The sequence below is a fragment of the Sebastes fasciatus genome, chromosome 22 (genome assembly GCF_043250625.1).
Source record: "Sebastes fasciatus isolate fSebFas1 chromosome 22, fSebFas1.pri, whole genome shotgun sequence".
In the NCBI taxonomy this organism is placed as follows: Eukaryota; Metazoa; Chordata; class Actinopteri; order Perciformes; family Sebastidae; genus Sebastes; species Sebastes fasciatus.
This window is the reverse complement of record NC_133816.1, coordinates 20,201,145-20,222,450: the sequence shown is the minus strand read 5'-3', so window position 1 is coordinate 20,222,450 and position 21,306 is coordinate 20,201,145. Positions and strand designations below refer to the sequence as shown.

Sequence of the window (21,306 nt, the reverse complement as noted above, 5' to 3'; positions counted from 1 at the left end):
TAATCTGACTCAGATATTCTTTTGTATTCATGAGCCACTTTTATTGACAAAGCTTGAAATGATGTAGAAAAACGAGCAAAAAAGAGACATATTTAAAGTCCAGTCACTAAATATTATCAAGGAACAAAATAATGCAGAGTGCTGGTAATGATGAGAGCAGATTATTTATTCACTTACAGCTCCCTCTTCTGGTCAGAATGTGACTTCTATGACTGGGAAGTCCCTTGATAAACAGTGTTTATGACTATTTTATGATTTAAATCAGTGGAACAAATAAAGTAAAGAACAAATAATAATTAATAAAGAGAGATAGGAGCCTCATATGTTTATTTTGCACTACTTTGCCCATGTTAAGGCCCAGAACAGAGGTCTTAGTGTAGAGTGGCTCCAGTTTAAAACTCTCTCTCCAGGTTATGACTAAAGCCAGAAGTTATGTTATTGCCTCTCCCACTCACAACCTATTTTTCTGTTCCTTTCAAGTGCGTCATCTGGGTATTTCCGCACTGTTTTGAGTGGGTGGTGGCAAGTTGCACTGCAGAGGAAAGGCGAAGGGTGCAGCTGAGTCAGGCCAGTCACAGCACAACACAGGAAACAGGAGACTCTTTCCTTCAAAGTAATAGCCGTCAGCTGTGAAAACAGTATGCAACCATTATTATTTCATCATTACTTTAATGAACTATTTACAACCATTATTATTTCATCATTACTTTAATTAACTATTTACAACCATTATTATTTCATCATTACTTTAATGAACTATTTACAACCATTATTATTTCATCATTACTTTAATTAAGTATTTATTTGAATATTTTACTATAACTATATACGTTACTATTATTATGTATGTGTAGCATAAATATAGGTTAATTGCTAAATTAAGAACAGTGTTTGGTAATTACCTAAATATATTATTATTATTATTATTATTATTATTATTATTATTATTATTATTACTATTATAATTATTATGTACGTATATATAGTGTATATATATTCTTATTAAGTGTATTATTTAGTATGGATGATTGAATCTGCCAAAATCAGAAATAAATTAATGAATAAATAAATAGATGACTTGATAAGCAAATGTTTAATTTTCCCCTGTATTTAGTTGTCCATCCATCCATCCATCCATCTTCAACCGCTTATCCGGGGTCGGGTCGTGGGGGCAACAGCTCCGGCAGGGCACCCCAAACTCTCCTGTTTAATTTTTCCCTTCATTTATTTGTGAAATTATTTTTATACATTTTTTGTATTTATTTTTGCATTGTTTTAATTTATTCATTCACAAAATGTATTTGTTGCATTTATTTTTTTATTTCTTTTATGTTTATTTTTAAACGTAATTTTCCCCTTTATTTATTTATGTATTTATTTATGTACGATTTTCCTTATTTATTACCCCAAACTTATTTATGTATGTATTCTAGCATAAAGTACAATAAATTAAATTAAATTAAAATTAAAATTAAATTAAATTAAAATTAAAATTAAAATTAAAATTAAAATTAAATTAAATTGAATGAAAAAAATAAAAATAAAATAGTATTAAAAAAATAAATAAATGGAAAACAGAATCAATTTTATGAGTGTGAAAAAATACATTTTGATGAAGACGACTGAATGAAGTGGACTTTTCATGTACTTTAAACATTCTTTGTAAACAGTGAAGTCATCATGTTGAAACATTGTATCACTCAAACAGCAACAGTTGCTCTATTTGTTTCCTCATTCTGTTCTAACGTTCTGTTCTAACCGGAAGCTCTGTATTGTCTAGCTTTACTCATCTTTACTCTCTCTGCTCTCTGTATTCTGTCTCTGTCTCTGTGGGTGGAGCGAAACAGGAGGCGACAGAACAAGAAACAGCAATGTCAAGAAGTTTGTTCGACCCGCACTATGTCGTGTACAGGGCTTCTTTAAGCTGAACAAACAAACAAACAAAGAGATAAACAGACGGAAGAGAAGCGTGTATTCGGACTCGGACACACAGACATGGAGGGTGAGTAAAAAAACCTGCTCGACCTGTTCAAGTTTAGACGCACTGGAGGTGAAACTGTACCAGGGAGTTGTTTTGCGCACAAGGGAAAGCCCCGCTATCACTGCGCTAAAACAGTGGGAGTCTGCTGTTTTACATGGTTGTAAGCTAATATACAGTAGGAACTTTTATTATTTATCATAGCCGAATGAAAGTTGATGAGACATTGCTTGTATTTATCCCTAAATGTGGAGCTAAATCACCTGACACGAGTGGACCAGCCTCGAAATGCCAAGAAGAGGCCTGTTGGGTCAGTCCACCTTATGGATTTCCCCCTTAGCGTCCGCCAAACTTCGTTCAAAAAACTATCAATTTATTAGTCATGTGTCTATTTATGGAAATATTATGATAAATAATAATGTATGTCATTATTAATAACTTATCTTGAGTTCGGCTAACATTTAGGTAGCATTGGTTTCAATTAAAAAAAACAGTGTCTGCCAAACCTCGTTCAAAAATATATCAATTTATTAGTCATATGTTTATTTATGGAAATATTATGCAAAATAATTAATATCTGTCATTATTAATAAATAATCTTGAGTTCGGCAAACATGTCATTAAATGTAGCAAAAACAATATCAAAAATATATAATAATAAATGTCAAAATATATTCTCATATATATAATTTTTGCTACATTTAATAACATATTTATTTATTTATCGAGTAATTTATTTATTAATTTAGTTTTGATTTTGGCAGGATTGTTTATGTATTTCTGCATATATTTATCTGTGTATTTCTGCACGATTTTCCCTTATTTATTACCCCAAACTTATTTATTATGAATTATAAAATATAATAAAATCCTTGTAAAAATGACTTGATGAATAAATAAATAAATAAATGTGTCATTAATTGTAGCAAAAATAATATCAAAAATAAATGTAGCCATTAGTTAATTGATAAAATGTGACATCAATTGATATTTCTGTTTTAATTTCCTTCTTTATTTATTTATCTTTGTATTATTCACTTATTTATTTACTCTCCTGTTTAATTTTTCCCTTTATCTATTTTTTTTTTTTTTTTTTAATTATTTATTTATTTTTAGATGTATCCATTTATTTATGTATTTATGCACGATTTTCCTTATTTATCACCCTAAATTTATTTATTTATGTATTCTAGCATATAATAAAATAAAATAAATTTAAATTAAATGGTTTCAATTAAAACAATCTGTCCTATTATGATTGGTAACTGCTGCTCGCAACCGCCCACCTCAGTTTTACTGGATGGAAATTATGGAAATGGCACACTATAATTAAAGTTGTGGTGTGTGTAGTGGGACATAATGTATGCCGATGAGAAGAGTAGCTTGTGACGATTCAAAACCTGCCAATGTTTCTACTTTATGTCACTTTTACTTTACCTGCAAGCCAAAAGAATATTAAATAGCACGATTTTATAATGGAGAATGTTTTTTTCATACATTGTTAGGTTTTTTCCCACAGTCCTGACCTCCCAAAGTAGAATGACATTGTTGATGGATATTATTTATCAGTGTCTATAATATGGATAGGTAGAGGACAGTGAAATTAATAATATGTATTAATAAATCTATATCACAAAAAGTCAACAATATGTGGAAGCAATGACGCCAGATTTATTTAGCCAAGTTCACACATACATGGAATTTGACTCTGGTTTTATGCAGCTCTCTCAGTGAACTTACATAGAATAGAGGAACAATAATGACCAACAATAAAATAAGCACACTATAATAAAATAAAATGTCTATATGCAAATGTCAAGTGTTGATATTAATACATTTAGTGATTTATGAAGGTCAACTTGTGGTAGACATTTACTTTCACTTCACAACATCAGGCACAATAAATAGGCAGGGATGTCTCAAATAGATTTTATTTAATTGTATTATATTGACTTATGTCTATTGATTTTTTTAACATTTTATTGTTATTGTTATAATTTTTAATCTTTTCGTCTCTTTTAGCAAAATTTGATTTATTGTCTCTTTTTTTTTTTTCCTATGTGATTATTATGTATGTACATACACTGTATATACATAATGATAATAATAATAATTATTATAATCTGATATATGAAAAGTTCACTTTATTGTCTTTGTCAAAATGGGGTAATAAATAAGGAAAATCACATACAAATACATAAATACATAAATGCATAAATACATACATTTAAAACTAAATAAATAAATAATGCACAAATAAATAAATAAATATAAAAAATAATAAAATTAAATAAATAAAAGGGAAAATTAAACAAAAGAGTAAATAAATAAGGGATTTAATACAAAGATAAATAAACAAAGAAGCAAATTAAAAGAGAAATATTGTGTAAATACAGTCTAAAGTGTAATTATTACACACACTTATTGGCCTTCGTGCCATGTCTAATTCAAAGATCCATATTTATTCACATTCATCTTGTATAATATGACTAAACTAGACAAAGCGGTCTGTCATTTTATCCCCATTATGTGAGTGTGGTCTGAGGCTGGGAAGCAGCAGGCGTGTTACAACTTGGAACGCATGCTTTCACATCAAACAAGTCCTAATAGCTGCTGGGTGGAGCTTTGACCAACTGATCTCGTGTCACACCTCACTTCTTTTTATGAATCTCGATAATTCATTAACCGAGCACCTGAAACCAGAGCGCTGCTCTGGCCTGCTCTTCCCCTGCAACAAGGCTGGTAATTTGACACCGATATCACACCCCTGCCTGTCGTCATTGTTTGCTTTATTCTTCTTCTTTTCTGCTCTTTGGCAGGCGAGTAATTATATTGAGCTGGGAAGTATCTCAGCACCCTTTGACCTCTTTGGACGCTGCACTGTCTGGTAGATTTCCACCCTGACCGCAGCGCAAATGACAAACTCTTACTAAACCACAAGTATGTGCTGAAAGCAGCTTTTGGATTGTGTCATCGGGGCTGCCACTGTACGCTGTGTGTCATGTACTGTGCCTGGTAAACCGCTAATGGCTGTTAAGACTTTGACTAACAAGTGGTTGCTATGTCTTTTTCTTATTTTCTGTCCACTACAGGTGTGTATGGAGGATGGGGCATGACCCCACTCAACCCAGGTAAGAAGCTGTTTCCTGTAAATTATCAGTTAACCCATAGACATATATTTACATAGCTGCATTGCAGTATCTGGATACTGTGTTTTTGTATTTGCAAAGTACAGTGATACTGTGTTTAAGTCACATTATTCTTCTTCTGTTGCCATCAGTCCAAGCAGTGAACCCCTTCATAGAGATCATCGAGCAGCCAAAGCAGCGGGGGATGAGGTTTAGGTATAAGTGTGAGGGACGTTCAGCCGGCAGCATCCCCGGAGAGAAGAGCAACGACACCACTAAGACCCACCCAGCCATCAAGGTGAGATGGGCGACACTTGTTGAGCGTGTTTTCTGGCTTTATTGTAGCTCAGATGACATAATAATCCACTTGTTTGCACCAAGTTTGGGTAAAAAAAAAGCAGCGTAGGGCTCATGATATCCTTACTTTTACTATAGTACAATACTACTCTACCATACTGTTTAAATACTGGTGTATCTTTGTTAAGAACTTCAGATTTTGAACAATAACTATATACACTCACCGGCCACTTTATTAGGTACACCTTGCTAGTACTGTGTGGTCTTCTGCTGCTGTAGCCCATCTGCTTCAAGGTTGGACGTGTTGTGTGTTCAGAGATGGTATTCTGCATACCTTGGTTGTAACGAGTGGTTATTTGAGTTGCTGTTGCCTTTCTATCATCTCCAACCACTGCCCATTCTCCTCCGACATCTGACATCAACAAGGCATTTCCGTCCACACAACTGCCGCTCACTGGATATGTTCTCTTGTTAGGACCATTCTCTGTAAACCCTAGAGATGGTTGTGGACGAAAATCCCAGTAGATCAGCAGTTTTTGAAATACTCAGACCAGCCCGTCTGGCACCAACAACCATGCCACGTTCAAAGTCACTTAAATCCCCTTTCTTCCCCATTCTGATGCTCGGTTTGAACTTCAGCAAGTCGTCTTCACCACCTCTAGATGACGTAATGCATTGAGTTGCTGCCATGTGATTGGCTGATTAGCTATTTGTGTTAACAAGCAATGGAACAGGCGTGCCTAATAAAGTGGCCGGTGAGTATATAGAGATACTCAAGGAGGTTAGAATATTGTTAAAGGATAGGTTAACATTTTCTCTTAGGAATTACAAATAAGTTTTTTAGGACTGTCAAAGTTAACGCAAATCCGTTTTAACGCCACTAATTTCTTTCACGCTTTAACGCAACTTAAGATTTTTAGGTTGTAGCTGGCTCATTTTAAAGCTAGAGTGAAGATACTGGTATCATATGAAACTAGAGAACCTAACTATGACCGAAACCTACTGGCTGATCAGTAGCTGAGATTTATTCCAGCCCTGATAACACAAGAACTTGTGAGTTATTACATGAAGTTTGTCTATTTGAGCAGTCGGCTCCTAGTGAGTGAGGTCACCCCTCAACTAGACTGTAAGCAGGCATCCACTCTGCGCAAAATCCCTTAAAATCCCCCTTTGGAATCATTAAACATGACATATTCCTCCTACAGGTGCACAACTACAGCGGCCCGCTGCATGTTCGCATCTCGTTGGTGACGAAGAACGCGCCGCACAAGCCTCACCCCCACGAACTGGTCGGGAAAGACTGCAAGCACGGCTACTACGAGGCGGACCTGCAGGAGAGACGGATACACAGGTAGACCTGAGAGTGAATGTGTGACTAACGTGATGCGTCTCACGCACTTCAAGGAACTTTTTGTTCAAAACTACTCTGAATTGCCTCAGAGGAAACTGCAGTTCCACATCAAAACAAGGTGGTATTTGTTAGAGATTGCGCAAGATAAGGACGACATCACTGGTGGGAGATGACGTGTTTACTGTCGCCTTGGTAAGACTAATCGACGGGTTCACCGGGTTTGAAGTTAAAGTAAAACATTAACAGCATAAACCTTGAACAGCATAAAGCTTGTTTTGCTGCTTTACAGTCTAGAATCCTGTCTGACAATTTCTTCTCAAAATAAGTAAACAAGTATTATAAGAAAGTGCAACGACAGTGACGGAGTTAACTACGTAATGTTTCAACATATTATTACATCATTTATCTGTCTTGTCGGAGGGAACTGTGTCTGTCTTCATCACCAGTGTGATGAAATTCAAACAAACAGCGTGTACTGCCCTCCACTGCCAGTACTGTGATACATATTAGTCATTTGTTTTTACCATTGAAACTAGTGTATTGCAATGATTACAAAGTTAAACTAGAGCTAAATGGTAATGTAAATGACAAAGAGTTCTAGTACACATTATAGTAGATGAGGATGGGGTCTTTTAAGCGAGAGAGAAAATTATGATTTATTATTGTGCTGACCATAGTTTTATGTATATATTTCACATAAAACAGATAATAAAATAGAAATATAGAGATCATATTATTGGATGTCTAAAACATCCTCATCTATTGGTAGTGCACTTGAAGTCAAGTATTTTTCCACTCACACGTCATTAAACCGTCCTCCCAACTCGTGGATGTGACACACTGGTGACACCGGTGGTGATGATTTATTATTTTAAAATGTGGGAGGAAAAGTTTCCAAATTGGAGGTGCAAAGAAGATTAAAACTGGGGTTAAAGGAATAGTTTGGGTGTTTTGAAGTGAGGTTGTATGAGCTACTTATCCTTAGCCAGTGTATTACCTACAGTAGATGACGGTCGGCACGTCTCCAGTTTGGAGAAACAGACAGGAGTAACAAAGAGCAAGGCGTATTTTAGCCACTTAAAGAAAAAGTCAATATCAGTTTAACTGTATGCTATATTTAAAATATTTACACAGCTGTACCATGCTGTCTTGAAGCCACCAGACTCCATTGACAAAAACAGTAATTTTACCTTGCAGAACACAGGAGTTGCTGGTCTATCGCTGCCTCCATCGGTTAGTTTGTTTGTGTTATTGTGCGACTTTGGTGTTTTAAAGGGTTTGTTCGGATTCACCAAAGTCACTAAATAACACAAACAAACTAACTAATCAAGGCAGCGGTAGACCAGCAACTCCTGTGGTCTGCGAGGTAAAATGACTGTTTTTGTCAATGGAGTCTGGTGGCTTTGAAGAGAGCATAGATGGATATAACGGCTTCCGCTCCCATCGGAAAGGGCTGACTAAAATCTGTTTTGCTGCTGCCCCCGTTCACAGCATTATATTGCTTTGCTACCGTGTGGTAACTCCTGTCTGTTTCACCAAACTGGGGGCGTACCGACCGTCGTCTACTGTAGATAATACACTGACTGTGAATAAGTAGCTCGTACAACCCCTTCTAAACACCAGAACTATCCCTTTTAATGGAGCGAATACTCACACCATGTGTTTGGCCACAATTATGTGTTAAATACAGAATTAGAATTCATAATATCAAAATTGAAAGTACACGTATGCTTCAGTGGTTTCCATCTTTTGGTTTCAGTCTTACTGATCTGACTGTGTTTGCTTTCAGTTTTCAGAACCTCGGCATACAGTGTGTGAAGAAGAAGGATGTGAATGAGGCCATCACTTGTCGGCTGCAGACCAATAATAACCCCTTCAACAGTAAGTGGTGGTGCTGAAAGACACACAGTGTGTGTGACACAAAGCACTTTCTGTGTTACTATCTTTGGTGTGTTGAGAACTAGCTAACTGGGTAGTTAGCAAAAAGAAGTGTATATATCCAGTTACAATAACAGGAAGTGTAGTTTGTTACTTGACTGATCTTTAATCTGATAGCCTACATATGACAGGATGTCCGTGCTGTGCGTGACTAGCTGTGTTTGCCTGATTGTGAACGGTACCACCCTCTCCCTGCTGTGTCTTGGCTGCAGTTCCCGAGGCGAAGGTGTGGGAGGAGGAGTTTGACCTGAACTCGGTTCGCCTTTGCTTCCAGGCGTCCATCACTCTGTCCTCGGGGGATCTGTTTGCACTGGAGCCCGTGGTATCGCAGCCCATCTATGACAACAGTGAGTGGGCAACACAAGCACTCCATTCTATTTAATATCTTTTGACTAGTTTTTATTCACTTATTGCCAAATAATCACACAAGTTCAGTGCTTTCCCAGGATTGTCAGGGTAAACTGATTTATATTGGATTTTAATGAAATACCAGTCTGTGTACGCAAGTTCTCCTGCAACCTTTAACTCCCTCACACACTCCTTGTTCCTCTTTACATTTGAACTTTTCTTGTCAGCTTGAAGGTATTTACAATAATTAGTTTCAATCGTAATTGTAAGTATCTAAAGGCTGGCCCACACTAAAAGGTTTTTAAAATCTTAAACGGACGTTGAAAATGTGAGAGAGCCCACACAGAACGACACGTTATGATACATTTAACAGTTTTGTTCATGTAGTGTGAGGAGAGCAACGATTTGGCCAAAACGGCACACGACACACCAACAGATTCATTCATGAACAACAAGAGTCCCGACTCTCAAAACCAGAAAACCTCGTGATCAAATGTGACTTTAGCGTAAACAAAGCTGGCAGACGACGGTCAGGAAGAATTAGCGATGTTAGTTTTTGCACGACTTTGTACTGAAAATTCACAAAGAAAAAAAAAATATGAAGTCGTTGTGTTGTTGCCAAAAATCAACGAGGTGGTCCCTCAATTCTGAGCTCCATCTTACTACTACTTTATGCTTCGTGTTTTGCATTAGCTCATGCATTATCCGCGCTGGTTGTCCTTCCTTCTTCAGTCGACTTGGTTCTCAATTGGCTATCGTTCGTTCCCACGTGACCGCTCATCGGCTGTCATCAGCCACTGGAAAATCTGAGAGGTTTAATAAGTTTTACAGTTTTTGAGAAAAACAGAATGATGGACTTCATAGTTCCTGCCACGTTGAAGCATCTGAACATTTATCATTCTTGTGAGTAATATACAGTAAGAAATATTCGCAATTTTCTTCCCTGAGGTGAAATTAAAATAAGAGAAAATACAGTAGCTACATAATCAAAAATCATAAGAAACAATAGAAACCGCTTCCAGTGCATTTATAAAAATGTACAAACAGAAAAGACCAGAAAAAAAAGAAATTATATAGGGGAAATAATTGAATTCTTAAGGCGTACAGAGCTCAAATCTGCATTTAAAAGGTGTCCGGTGTTTAACCCGTAGCCTTGGTGTTGTATCTATTTATTATCTGTATCTATACGTATTCATAAATGCCTTTTTTCTGTCTTAAAGGAGCCCCAAACACAGCTGAGCTGAAGATCTGCAGAGTCAACCGCAACTCTGGAAGCTGCAAAGGAGGCGATGAGATCTTTCTGCTGTGTGACAAAGTACAGAAAGGTACAATCTGCCTGTACTCTGTGGGTTTCTGTCAGAAATACTGACGTCAAGTATTTATGGTGTGCTTAGAAACAGAACCCTGAATCTATTCATAGTGTACTACATTTGGTGATTAGCTTTATGTTCACAGTGGGTTCCTATGTTACGTCAGTGAAGATGATGAAATAGCCTCTTTTAGCTCATTGTTTTGGTTTTCCTGCCTGCAAACTCTGCTCTCAGGACGCTGTTTTCAGCAGAAAAAAGCTCTAAAAACCAACTGTATGCTACCTGCCCAGCACCAAACAGCAGGCAAAGTTAGCAACTAGCGTTTTACTAACATGTTCACCATAACTTTATATGGTAATGATGTCAATGGTGTGCAGCTTTAAGTATACATTTCAAAAGCCTCTGCTCTCAGATCATCAGTACACCCAGTATGAAGTGATATTTTTGGCCGCCTATGTTGCACATGTCAGGTTTCGTTGCCTGCTACGGTATCTGCTGTCTGTGATGCAAAGCAGTCCCGTTACGTCTGAGTTACTTCAATCACAAAAGCCAAAAGCTTTCTTCCTCTATTCCGAGGTCCACTTCTCATTTTTCCTATTTTCTAATAAATTACTAACATTAGCTTTATGTGTAAACTGATAGTTAACTACTTCCCACTGTGTGTTTCTGTGCCGGCTGTGTCATGAGGTTCACATCAGAAGGGTTTCCTGCGTGGGTGATGTGATGCTGATAGAAGAGTGAAGTGCAACTCTTAAAACTCTCAGCTTCCCTGCGCCTCGTGAACTCAGTTTCTTTCTCTTCTGTTTCATTTCTCTGCATTTTTCTCTCTAATAAACAGGTTAACCCCCTGAGACCCGACTGACTTTACTGTCTTTATGATGGTCTCGTAGGTTCATTTTTAGGGTTACAGTGAAGAAAGCAAAAATATATGGTCATTATCAAAGATCACACATTTCTTTTTAAATTAAAAGACGTCTTTTCCCCTCAGTTATTTGCAGTAGTTTGATCGTGGCTGGCGTATGCGTTGGAGTTCACATCCTCAGCTTTAGTATCTCCTGACATCTAGCATTGTCTGTTTCCCCCCTGTAGAGGACATCGAGGTGCGTTTCTTCCAGGACTCCTGGGAGGGAAAGGGCACGTTCTCCCAGGCCGATGTCCACAGGCAGGTGGCCATTGTGTTCCGCACACCGCCGTACCGCGACACTAACCTCACCGAGCCCATTAGAGTCAAGATGCAGCTCCGCCGGCCCTCTGACCGCGAGGTCAGCGAGCCGATGGACTTCCAGTACCTTCCCGCTGACCCAGGTAAGAGGCCCATTTTCTCCATATGATGACACATAAGTTACTAATGAAAGCATTTCTCACAATACCTGAGAGATTTGAGCCCTATTTCTTCTCTTTCCATATTTTCTGACGTCATCACCCTTAAATGATATTACTATTATTAATGACCCCCGTAGATGAATACAGGCTGAGTGAGAAGAGGAAGCGTACAGGGGACATGTTCCAGAACCTGAAGCTGGGGCCAATGCTGTCTAGTGGTACGTTGATGAGATTTCTATCACTCTCACTGATATAAAAATATATATATATATATAATTATATTTATTTATATATATATATAGAATTATATATATATATTTATTTATATTTATTTATTTATCTTTTTATATATATATATAAAAAGATAAATAAATAAATATAAATAAATATATATATATATAAAAAGATAAATAAATATAAATAAATATATATAAATATATATATAATTATATATTTATATATCTATATAGAATTATATAGATAAATAAATAAATATAAATAAATATATATATATAAAAAGATAACTAAATAAATATATATATATATATATATATATATATATATAATTATATATTTATATATATATATATATATAGAATTATATATATTTATATTTATTTATATATATATATTTATTTATATTTATTTATTTATCTTTTTATATATATATATTTATTTATATTTATTTATTTATCTTTTTATATATATATATATATATATATATAAAATAAGGTAATAGTGATTGCAATGTAATATAATCTCGTCTGTTGTTATTTCAGTGTCCATTCCACAAGATAGGCGGCACATAAGCCCGGCAAGAAGAACAGTCACAGCCAAGCCTCCATCGATGAATGCACAAGGTGAGTCTGTTTAACTTGTCTTAAAGACAGAGAGTCTGAATCTGTGTAGCAACAAAGCTGATTTAAAAACGACCTTAAACTGAGCTCAAGTGCTTGTTGTGTTTGTGTTTGTGTGTTGTGTCGTGTTTCATCCAGCAGCTGTGGTGCCCCCTGGTGCCATCGGAGCTAAGGCCCAGCCTTCCTACTCATATCAACCAAGCCAGCTGTTCTCCGTCCAGCCCAAGGTCGAGGCCTCCCCCTCTAATGCGACTACAAACCAAACGTGGAGGATCATGGAGAGCCTGAACCTGGGCCCCCAGCCCAAAGCCTCTCCGGTGCCCAACTTCACAATGACCCAGGCGCTATCCTCCATCGCCATTTCCACCGCCAACCAGGACTACTCGACCGTCAACCTGTCGGACCTTCACGAGTTCTTCCCCAACATCTCCACGGCCATCGCCCAGGAGACGGCAGCTTCTCAGGGCAGCACGGCCTCCTCGCAGGCCGGCAGCTCCTTCACCCTCCATGGCTCTCAGTTCCGGGTGGACGCCCCGCTCGGGGACGACGACATCCCAGAGTTCCCTAGCTTTTCCGAAACCCAGGCCCCGGGCGTCCTGGACAACCTAAACATGGATGACTTTGAGGACCTTCTGCACCCCGCCCTCATGAACGAGAGTGGAAACAACGTGACATTGGCTCAAGCTATGTGCCAGCAAGCCGCCCCTCCCAACTCTTCTTCCGCCGCCCACATCGCAGCGTCCCATAACACTTCCGACGCCGCCGGCCTCCCAGGGAGCACCTGGATGAATTACCCCAACAGCATCGTCAACCTGCTCCAGAACGAGGGCATGAATGACATCGCGTCCAACAACTGCAACTACCGGCCCGCCGTGCTGGACGAGTTTGACGAGTTGATGTCCGCTGACGAGGATCGTCTCATTTCCATTTTTAACAGTGGAAGCCAAGCTGGGTTCGTGTCAGGACACCCGACTTAAAGTTTGTCCGTGCCATTTTTTTTTTTACGGACATATTTACCGCTTGTATCTGCCCTTTTAACCTTTTAAAAGAAACAATGCGGATGCAATAAGACTGTGAGAGACAGAATGTAGCAAAACTGCTCACTGTGGACATGCAAGGACTCTTCACGGTATTCAATTAGTGGCTTTTGCCGGGCCTTTATAGACGGGTTTCTGTGCAACGTCATCGCAGAGATGCGCACGCAGCTAGGGGGCAGAAAGCACGGCATCATGTCTATGGATGGAAAATGTTTAATACACAGCGTGGTGGTCATGGCGAGCTGTCATGCTCCACAGATCGATAAAAATGAACTGATAAACATCAACGGGGTGATCGACCCACACTCTAAAGAGATATTTATATAGATTTAGCGGCTACGCCTTCAAAGTGATGCAAGACTTTGTTACGGCTCTAAATTGTTGTAACGTTACGCAACTACGGCGGGGGAAAGCTCACTCCGGTACGCTGTGATGTTACATTTTAGAAGGGAAGACGTCTGGTAGTCTACCGGGACAGTCTCTCCTGTGGTCACAACAAGCGGCCGTGTACGCTAACGTTAGCTAATGTTTGTTTAATTTGAATCGGGCATATCTGCAGGATTGTTTTGACTTCTGGCGTTGCGTTACTGACCGTAACGTTACCTAACAGCCAGCAACACGCTATTAAAAAGAGGGCTTCTAAGGTTGAAGGTCACCTGGCTGACATACAAAGAGCTGCTGTGGGACTGGTTGTACTAATAACACGACAAGATAACAAGAGCTTATATTATCGTTATGCCTGTTGAGGAATCGCTAAGGAAAAAGTGTCTGGTGGAGGCCATCAAGACGTAACTTGACTAATCAAATCTCATACTAACACGTCATATGATAATGGTATCTGGTGGGTCTAGCATAGTCTACAAGAATGTACAAACAAACGTTGATTAAAACTGGATGCCAAAGCGGTTTTGCCCCCTGAATGTGCACGCACCCGGTAATGTTTGTATACAAGAAACCCGTCCAGATACAGTTTGACCTACAAAGACTGAGCATATTCAGATTTCATCGCCCCTTGTTTAGCATCAATCATTAACTTTGTTTTATAAAGACAATCGCATCAGAGGCCTGTTCTACGAAGCAGGATTTGGGGGTTAGCGAGGTCATTTCCTGGTTAACCCTTCAGGGTTTCCCGTCCTGCGACGGTGGTTCACTTCTTCTTACCGGGGTAGATCGCCATGGCAACTGATGCTGAACAGCTAACCTGCTCCGGAGCAGGTTATGTTCCAGATAAGAGATCAACTCCTATAAAAGCACCACCTACTGACCAATCAGAGTTCAGTGTGCAGATCGTATGATAATATTACACAAATACAAAGAAGTTTAGGTCATAATCCAGGCTTTTAATTGTGTTTTTATATTTAGTTTTTCACTATTTTCGCCGGAGTCGGGGCTGCAGCTGAAAGAAGGTTGAAACAGTCGTACTAGGGGTGTAAGAAAATATCAAAAATATAGAGTATCGCGATATTATGTTTTGTGATACTGTATCGATTTTTAATTAATAGTTTGAATTGCAAAGATTAACTCAGTCAATACCTAATTTTATTTGCAAAGACACAGGCTCCCTCTCAGTGTATGTGTCTTCTCAAAGTAGAGCTACGATGTTGGATGTTACAGATTCATGTAAATGCAGATCCCACTGTTCTTATTGCACAAAAAGTCTACTTTTTTTACTCAGATTTGATGCATACGGTGGCGTGTTCTTTATATATGACACCTAAAATTAGTTGTTTTATTTAAAAATCGCAATATATCGCCTACAGCTCACAGTATCACTATATATTGAATCGTAACTCGCCAGATTCTTGCCAACACGCTGCCCTATCTCATACACGCCACAACTTTGTTAAATGCCATAATGTGATAAGTGTAATCCATCCAGCTATTCATATATCACTGCCCCGTCTAGACGACTATATCTGACTTTTAAGTCTTCCGTTAAATTAATAAATCTGCTAATTTACGCATTCACACATCGGCAATTTTTGTCTTTTGCCAGCTGTCCTTCCTGCATTTGGCAGCTTTCAACTGTGTTCATTTTAGTCTGGATTATGTGTTTAACTTCTTTGTAATTTTCTAATATTAGAGTTCTTGTTATAGATCTCGGTCGTTAGGGGTTCGTTAAGGGTTTGTTGAACTCTCTTCGTAGTACAGGCCTCTGATGCGCCGCTGAAGGCATCTGTTCAAACTGTGGAACATGTTAAGCATGTCATTTAAAAAAAAATGTTGGTAGCTCTGGTCAGTGTTAATGTGGTTATCACTTTGAAATGTGTAAGTTTGGTTCTGCCTTTTTATTGTAAGCAAAGCGGAAGGTAGCTAGGTAGGTAGGTAGGTATTGTCAGTGTCCAACCTGGAGGTTAAGTCTATGCAATTTCTGCCCATTGTAATGAAATATCCCCATGTATTACTTTAATCCAATGTTTTCTCTCATACAGGTGCCTTTGTTGAGTCAACAAAATGTAGTAAATGTGTTACGAACCAAATGAAGGTCTACATATGAATAATTATCAAACAAGCTACGTTAATAAGTACATGCTTATAGCAGAGAAGCTCACACTCACGGAGCTGTATCAGATGTTGTTTTTGTGTCTACCAATATAATTTGTAGGGATGCACCGATCCGACTTTTACAGTCCCGATACCGATATCTGGGCTTTGAGTATCGGCCAGTACCAATCCGATACCAGTGTTTAATCAATAAGCTGTTTGCCTCACTGTGTGGAGGATCATTCTTTAATGTGTAAGACAACATCAGGATTGACTTAAACTTTGCTTTCCTAACTTTTTGATATAAAATCTAACAAATAATTACATAGATATACTAGGGCTGCACGATTATGGCCATAATGATAATCACGATTATTTTGATCAATATTGATATCACAATTATTTATCACGATTATTCATTCATTTTAGCTACAACATATTATTAAAATAAACACTTTCACTGCTGTGCTATATTCCTGCTAATGTACAAATTAGGGCTGACATTGCAATATATTTTTTCTGCTATATAAATATTGCAATGTGAAAAAATACAGGAATATTTAAAGTACATTTTGAAGTTAAATGCTTCATTCTGGTGCACTTTGAGAGCAAAATTAGCAACAATAAGACAATTTTATGCTCTCAATTTAATCATAAACACATTGGTTGTATAGATAATATCTATGCCCAAAAGTGAAGCCAAAACATCTGGATCGCCGGCTGTTAGTTTAGGAAGCGCTTCAGTTTTTCTATGAGCAGAACGCACATTTTAAACGTCAATATCGCAGGCGATCATGTTCAATTAATTTTGGGAAGATAAAATTGAGATTATTATTCCATTAATTGTGCAGCCCTAAGATATACATTTACTGAATGGTTATTTATTATTAAAATAATAAATCGTTCACCAGCAACTCGGTCAAAAATTTTCAAAATTAACAGGAATTATAATTGAGGTGTAAACCTTTTTAACGCAGCAACAAAAACAGGAATTAAAATGCCAGTATATAATATATATGGTATATAAACAGCTGTTTGAGTCAGTATCGGCTCGATATTTGATCCGGTATCGGTGCATCCCTATTAATTTCCTCTGGTCTCTGATCAGTTTCTCTAGTTATTTCATGAATAACTCGCTGCAGTTTAACTCCAATGTTTCAGACCTGCAGGTCAACTGGCTTCAGTAAAAGATGCTTTGAGATGAATTGATGCTTGTTTTATACCGGTATGATGTAAGCAAATTGTACTATATGCCTTTTTTTTTTGCTGTAATGAACGATTTAATTCTGTCAAAAAACACTTTTCTTGGCAATAAAAACCACAACATATTAAGATGGTCTTCAAAAGTAATTTTATTTGGCAACTCGTGGTTCAGTACAAACCAAAAAAAAATAAAATGAGACAAATTGATATTGTAAAAAAAAGAAAGAAAATGTCCTTTTGTGCATACAAATCAAGGATTTCTTCAGCTACACTGTCCATCAGGTAAAAGTTAGTGCATTACAAACAGAACATCAATAATACAAATCCTCTTACTGATGAATACAATATAATCAATAAAAAAATATGTGACAGTAGTCCAGGTCACTTAGGAAATGTTACAGACTGAAATGAGATTTGCCAAAAGGAAGAACTTGAAACTCAAACACTGACTTCTTAAAGCCATTTAAGTCAGCGAGATGATCACCAAGTGCTTCTTCATTTACCCAAAACGTAATCCTCCTATTCTGCTTATGTTACTTCAAGATTGGTGACTTTGTTGATAATGTGTGAACGCCGGGGCACGCACTCCAGGTCAAACTTGCTCTCGTATATGGTCGGACACAGTTTAAAGCGGTTGTTCCGGTAGATTCCCAGGTAAGTGTAAACGTCCGGCTTGTAGGTGAGGGGGCATTTGATCCCCGTGGCGCGGATGACCCCGTCCAGCCGTATGACCTCACTCTCGTCAGTGAAGTTCTGGTTATAGGCACAAATGACCTGCTTGCCCTCTCCTTTAGGATTATGGGGGCTGACTTTAGCGAGGGAGATCTTGCCATCCAGGGCCGCCCTGGCCACGCACTCCCAGGCGTTGTCCAACTTGAAACCACAGTCCAAGTGCATCAGCCATTTGCCCGAGAGCACGCCGTGGTTCAGGGCCAGCTCCTTCACCGTCTGGAAGCCGACGGGCCGGCCACTAGCCAAAAGTTTCTCCCAGCTCTCCTGGAGGCCCACGACGTCCCCGACGTTGGGGCAGTGGTTCAGACCCAGCACGGCGATCCACCCCACGGGGCTGACGCCGCCTTCCTCGTCTCCAAATCTGTCCACTCGCGAGGGCCCGTTGCTCTCCAGCCAGGCGTCAAACTCGGATCTGGGGGTTCTTCTGGAATCGAACACAATCCAGGGGTCCATGTCTGCAGCCATGGCCTCAGCTGCATAGGTCTCTGCAGCAAAGGGGGTCTTCACCTCGCCTTCTACAGGGGCCTCTTCCTCCTCCATAGTGCTCATCAGTGTGAGGCAACTGAAGAAGCCCTGTTAAAAAAGAAGGAATGCTAACCCATTGCCTTTGGTCGTGTAATAAATTACAGAAGTACTGGTCTGAAATATGTGAAATGGAAGAGATATTTGATAAGGATTTAGAAATGAATCCAATGTCTTTGATTTTAGGAATCCCAAGTACAAATATAAACTACTGCAGCCAACAAAAGGTTATATAACATTCTTACATTTGCTGCTAGAAAAAAATATATTACTACGGAGGATCAGTGATAAGAAAGCATCTGTTTAAGGCTGCGTAGTGATATTTGAGATGGCCCCTTTGGAATATCTCACAAATATTCTACATGCCAAAGTAGATCAGTTCCACAATATTTGGCAGCCCTATCTGAATTATATTGGACCTGATCTCTCCTCCATTATCTCACAATGAGTCTCCTGACCATGAACTCATATATCCTGTGACTTCCCTGCACTATGTACTATTTCCTATGACCTCCTATATAAATTTTTTTGATCTGAGCTGTACCAGTGTTTTTTTTTGTTTGTTTTATTATTATTATTATTGTGTTTGTGAAAATAAGAAAACCCAATAAACATATTTTTAAAAAAAAGAAAAAAAAAAGGAATGCATGTTATGTATTAAAATGTATATATTCAAACCGCACTGTTAACTTGCAGTACTTCCTAATAATAAAGTCATAACTCTACCAGAAAAAAAGTCATAATATTACGAGGATAGTCATAACTTTACGAGAAAAAGTCGTAATATTACAAGAATAAAGTCATAACTTTACGAGAAAAAAGTCGTAATATTATGAAGATAAAGTCATAACTTTACGAGAAAAAAAGTCGTAATATTACAAGAACAAAGTCTGAATATTACGAGAATAAAGTCATAACTTTACGAGAAAAAAGTCGTAATATTACGAGGATAAAGTCATAACTTTACGAGAAAAAAAGTCGTAATATTACGAGAACAAAGTCTGAATATTACGAGAATAAAGTCGTAATATTACGAGGATAAAGTCATAACTTTACGAGAAAAAAAGTCGTAATCTTACAAGAATAAAGTCATAACTTTACGAGAACAAAGTCGTAATATTATGAAGATAAAGTCATAACTTTACGAGAAAAAAAGTCGTAATATTACGAGAACAAAGTCTGAATATTACGAGAATAAAGTCATAACTTTGCGAGAAAAAAGTCGTAATATTACGAGGATAAAGTCATAACTTTACGAGAAAAAAGTCGTAATATTACGAAGATAAAGTCATAACTTTACGAGAAAAAAAGTCGTAATATTAAGAACAAAGTTGTGATATGAGAATAAAGTCATAACTTTACGAGAAAAAAGTCGCAATATTACGAAGATAAAGTCATAACTTTACGAGAAAAAAAGTCGTAATATTAAGAGAACAAAGTTGTAATATGAGAATAAAGTCATAACTTTACGAGAAAAAAGTCGCAATATTACGAGGATAAAGTCATAACTTTACGAGAAAAAAAGTCGTAATATTACGAGAACAAAGTCGTAATATTACGAGAATAAAGTCATAACTTTACGAGAAAGAGTCATAACTTTATAAAAGTTTTTGATCTGAGCTGTACCAGTGTTTGTTTGTTTGTTGTTGTTTTTTTATACTTATTCTTATTGTGTTTGTGAAAATAAGAAAACCCAATAAACATATTATAAAAAAGGAATGCATGTTATGTATTAAAATGTTTATATTCAAACCGCACTGTTAACTTGCAGTACTTCCTGATGCAGGCACGTGAGGACATCTGGACTGTTGATGCTGATGCTAACTAATGATGCTAATGTTAGCATGCTGCATTAGCATCACGTGTTCACTAGCTAATAACTGATTCTTTTACACAAACAATAAGCTGCTATATAGATCATGTGTGTCTCGTCTACAGTTGTAACTAAACATGAAGATGTGTAGCTGCTTTGCTCCTCCAGCCTGGTGGTAGCTAGTCGGCTAAGCTAACTAGCTAACTAGCATTAGATGGCTAGTCATGTTAGCATCCGTCCATCTTCATCTTCTTCTTCACATTTGCAGGTTATTTACAGCCAACTAATAACCACAGCTACCGTATAACCTGTGTACTTGTATGCAGACACTATCTAACTAACTAACTAACTAATCAAACTGTGCATTAGAAGGTTTTTAACCGACCTGAGTGGATGTCTGTTGTTCTTCCGCAACAAGCAGACTGCAGGTGCTGGAGCTAGCTGGAATTTTGTTGCGCGTCTGTCTATTTTTTCTTGCAATTACGGTAACGGTGCACTCACATCCTCTGTGTCCAAAACTCCATCTAGACCAGAGACAGGGGTCAGCAACCTGCAACCTTTACTATCAAAAGAGATATTTTAGGCAAACAAACAAACAAAACTGTCTAGAGTTGTAAAACATTTGAGCATTGTGAGCAAGTATATAGTATATAAGTCTAATGCAGTGAGGGCCAGAGTATCAGGGTCACATTGAGGGAAAAAACATCTGAGATTTACAGAATAAAGTCATAATATTACAAGAAAAAAGTCGTAATATTATGAGAATGAAGTCATAAGTTTATGAGAAAAAAAGTCGTAATATTATGAGAATAAAGTCAGAAGTTTGCGAGAAAAAACGTTGTAATATTACGAGAATAATGTCATAAGTTTACAAGAAAAAAGTCGTAATATAACGAGAATAAAGTCATAACTTTACGAGAAAAAAAGTCATAATATAACGAGAATAAAATCATAACTTTACGAGAAAAAAGTCGTAATATTCCAA

At 37.6% G+C, this 21,306-nt stretch overlaps 2 protein-coding genes across 4 annotated transcripts; one reads left to right on the top strand and one right to left on the bottom strand.

Annotated features, from left to right (window-relative positions):
- Positions 1-1,813: 1,813 nt before the first annotated feature.
- rela (v-rel avian reticuloendotheliosis viral oncogene homolog A) lies at positions 1,814-17,383 on the top strand. 2 transcript variants are annotated; one of them, XM_074624812.1, is made up of 11 exons: positions 1,814-2,002; positions 5,071-5,109; positions 5,259-5,404; positions 6,609-6,754; positions 8,544-8,635; positions 8,905-9,039; positions 10,261-10,365; positions 11,440-11,655; positions 11,811-11,891; positions 12,453-12,533; positions 12,669-17,383. In XM_074624812.1, the coding sequence occupies exons 1-11, from the start codon at positions 1,996-1,998 to the stop codon at positions 13,505-13,507; spliced, it is 1,887 nt and encodes a 628-aa protein (XP_074480913.1). In that variant the 5' UTR covers positions 1,814-1,995; the 3' UTR covers positions 13,508-17,383. The 2 variants fall into 2 exon arrangements, with proteins under 2 accessions (XP_074480913.1, XP_074480915.1); XM_074624814.1 differs by having other exon boundaries at positions 1,815-2,002; positions 12,672-17,383.
- A 2-nt stretch (positions 17,384-17,385) lies between these two features.
- On the bottom strand, positions 17,386-20,864 carry c22h11orf68 (chromosome 22 C11orf68 homolog). 2 transcript variants are annotated; one of them, XM_074624821.1, is made up of 2 exons: positions 20,707-20,864; positions 17,386-18,559 (listed from the first exon to the last, which is right to left on the bottom strand). In XM_074624821.1, the coding sequence occupies exon 2, from the start codon at positions 18,533-18,535 to the stop codon at positions 17,783-17,785; it is 753 nt and encodes a 250-aa protein (XP_074480922.1). In that variant the 5' UTR covers positions 18,536-18,559; positions 20,707-20,864; the 3' UTR covers positions 17,386-17,782. The 2 variants fall into 2 exon arrangements, with proteins under 2 accessions (XP_074480922.1, XP_074480923.1); XM_074624822.1 differs by lacking the exon at positions 20,707-20,864 and adding an exon at positions 18,781-19,011.
- Between the last annotated feature and the right edge of the window lie 442 nt (positions 20,865-21,306).

Excerpts from the sequence above, each read along its gene's own strand:
- rela (XM_074624812.1), top strand. Across the intron at positions 5,405-6,608 it reads AGACCCACCCAGCCATCAAG|GTGCACAACTACAGCGGCCC; the intron begins GTGAGATGGGCG and ends TTCCTCCTACAG. Across the intron at positions 11,892-12,452 it reads GGGGCCAATGCTGTCTAGTG|TGTCCATTCCACAAGATAGG; the intron begins GTACGTTGATGA and ends TTGTTATTTCAG.
- c22h11orf68 (XM_074624821.1), bottom strand. The coding sequence starts at position 18,535 with ATGAGCACTATGGAGGAGGAAGAGGCCCCTGTAGAAGGCGAGGTGAAG.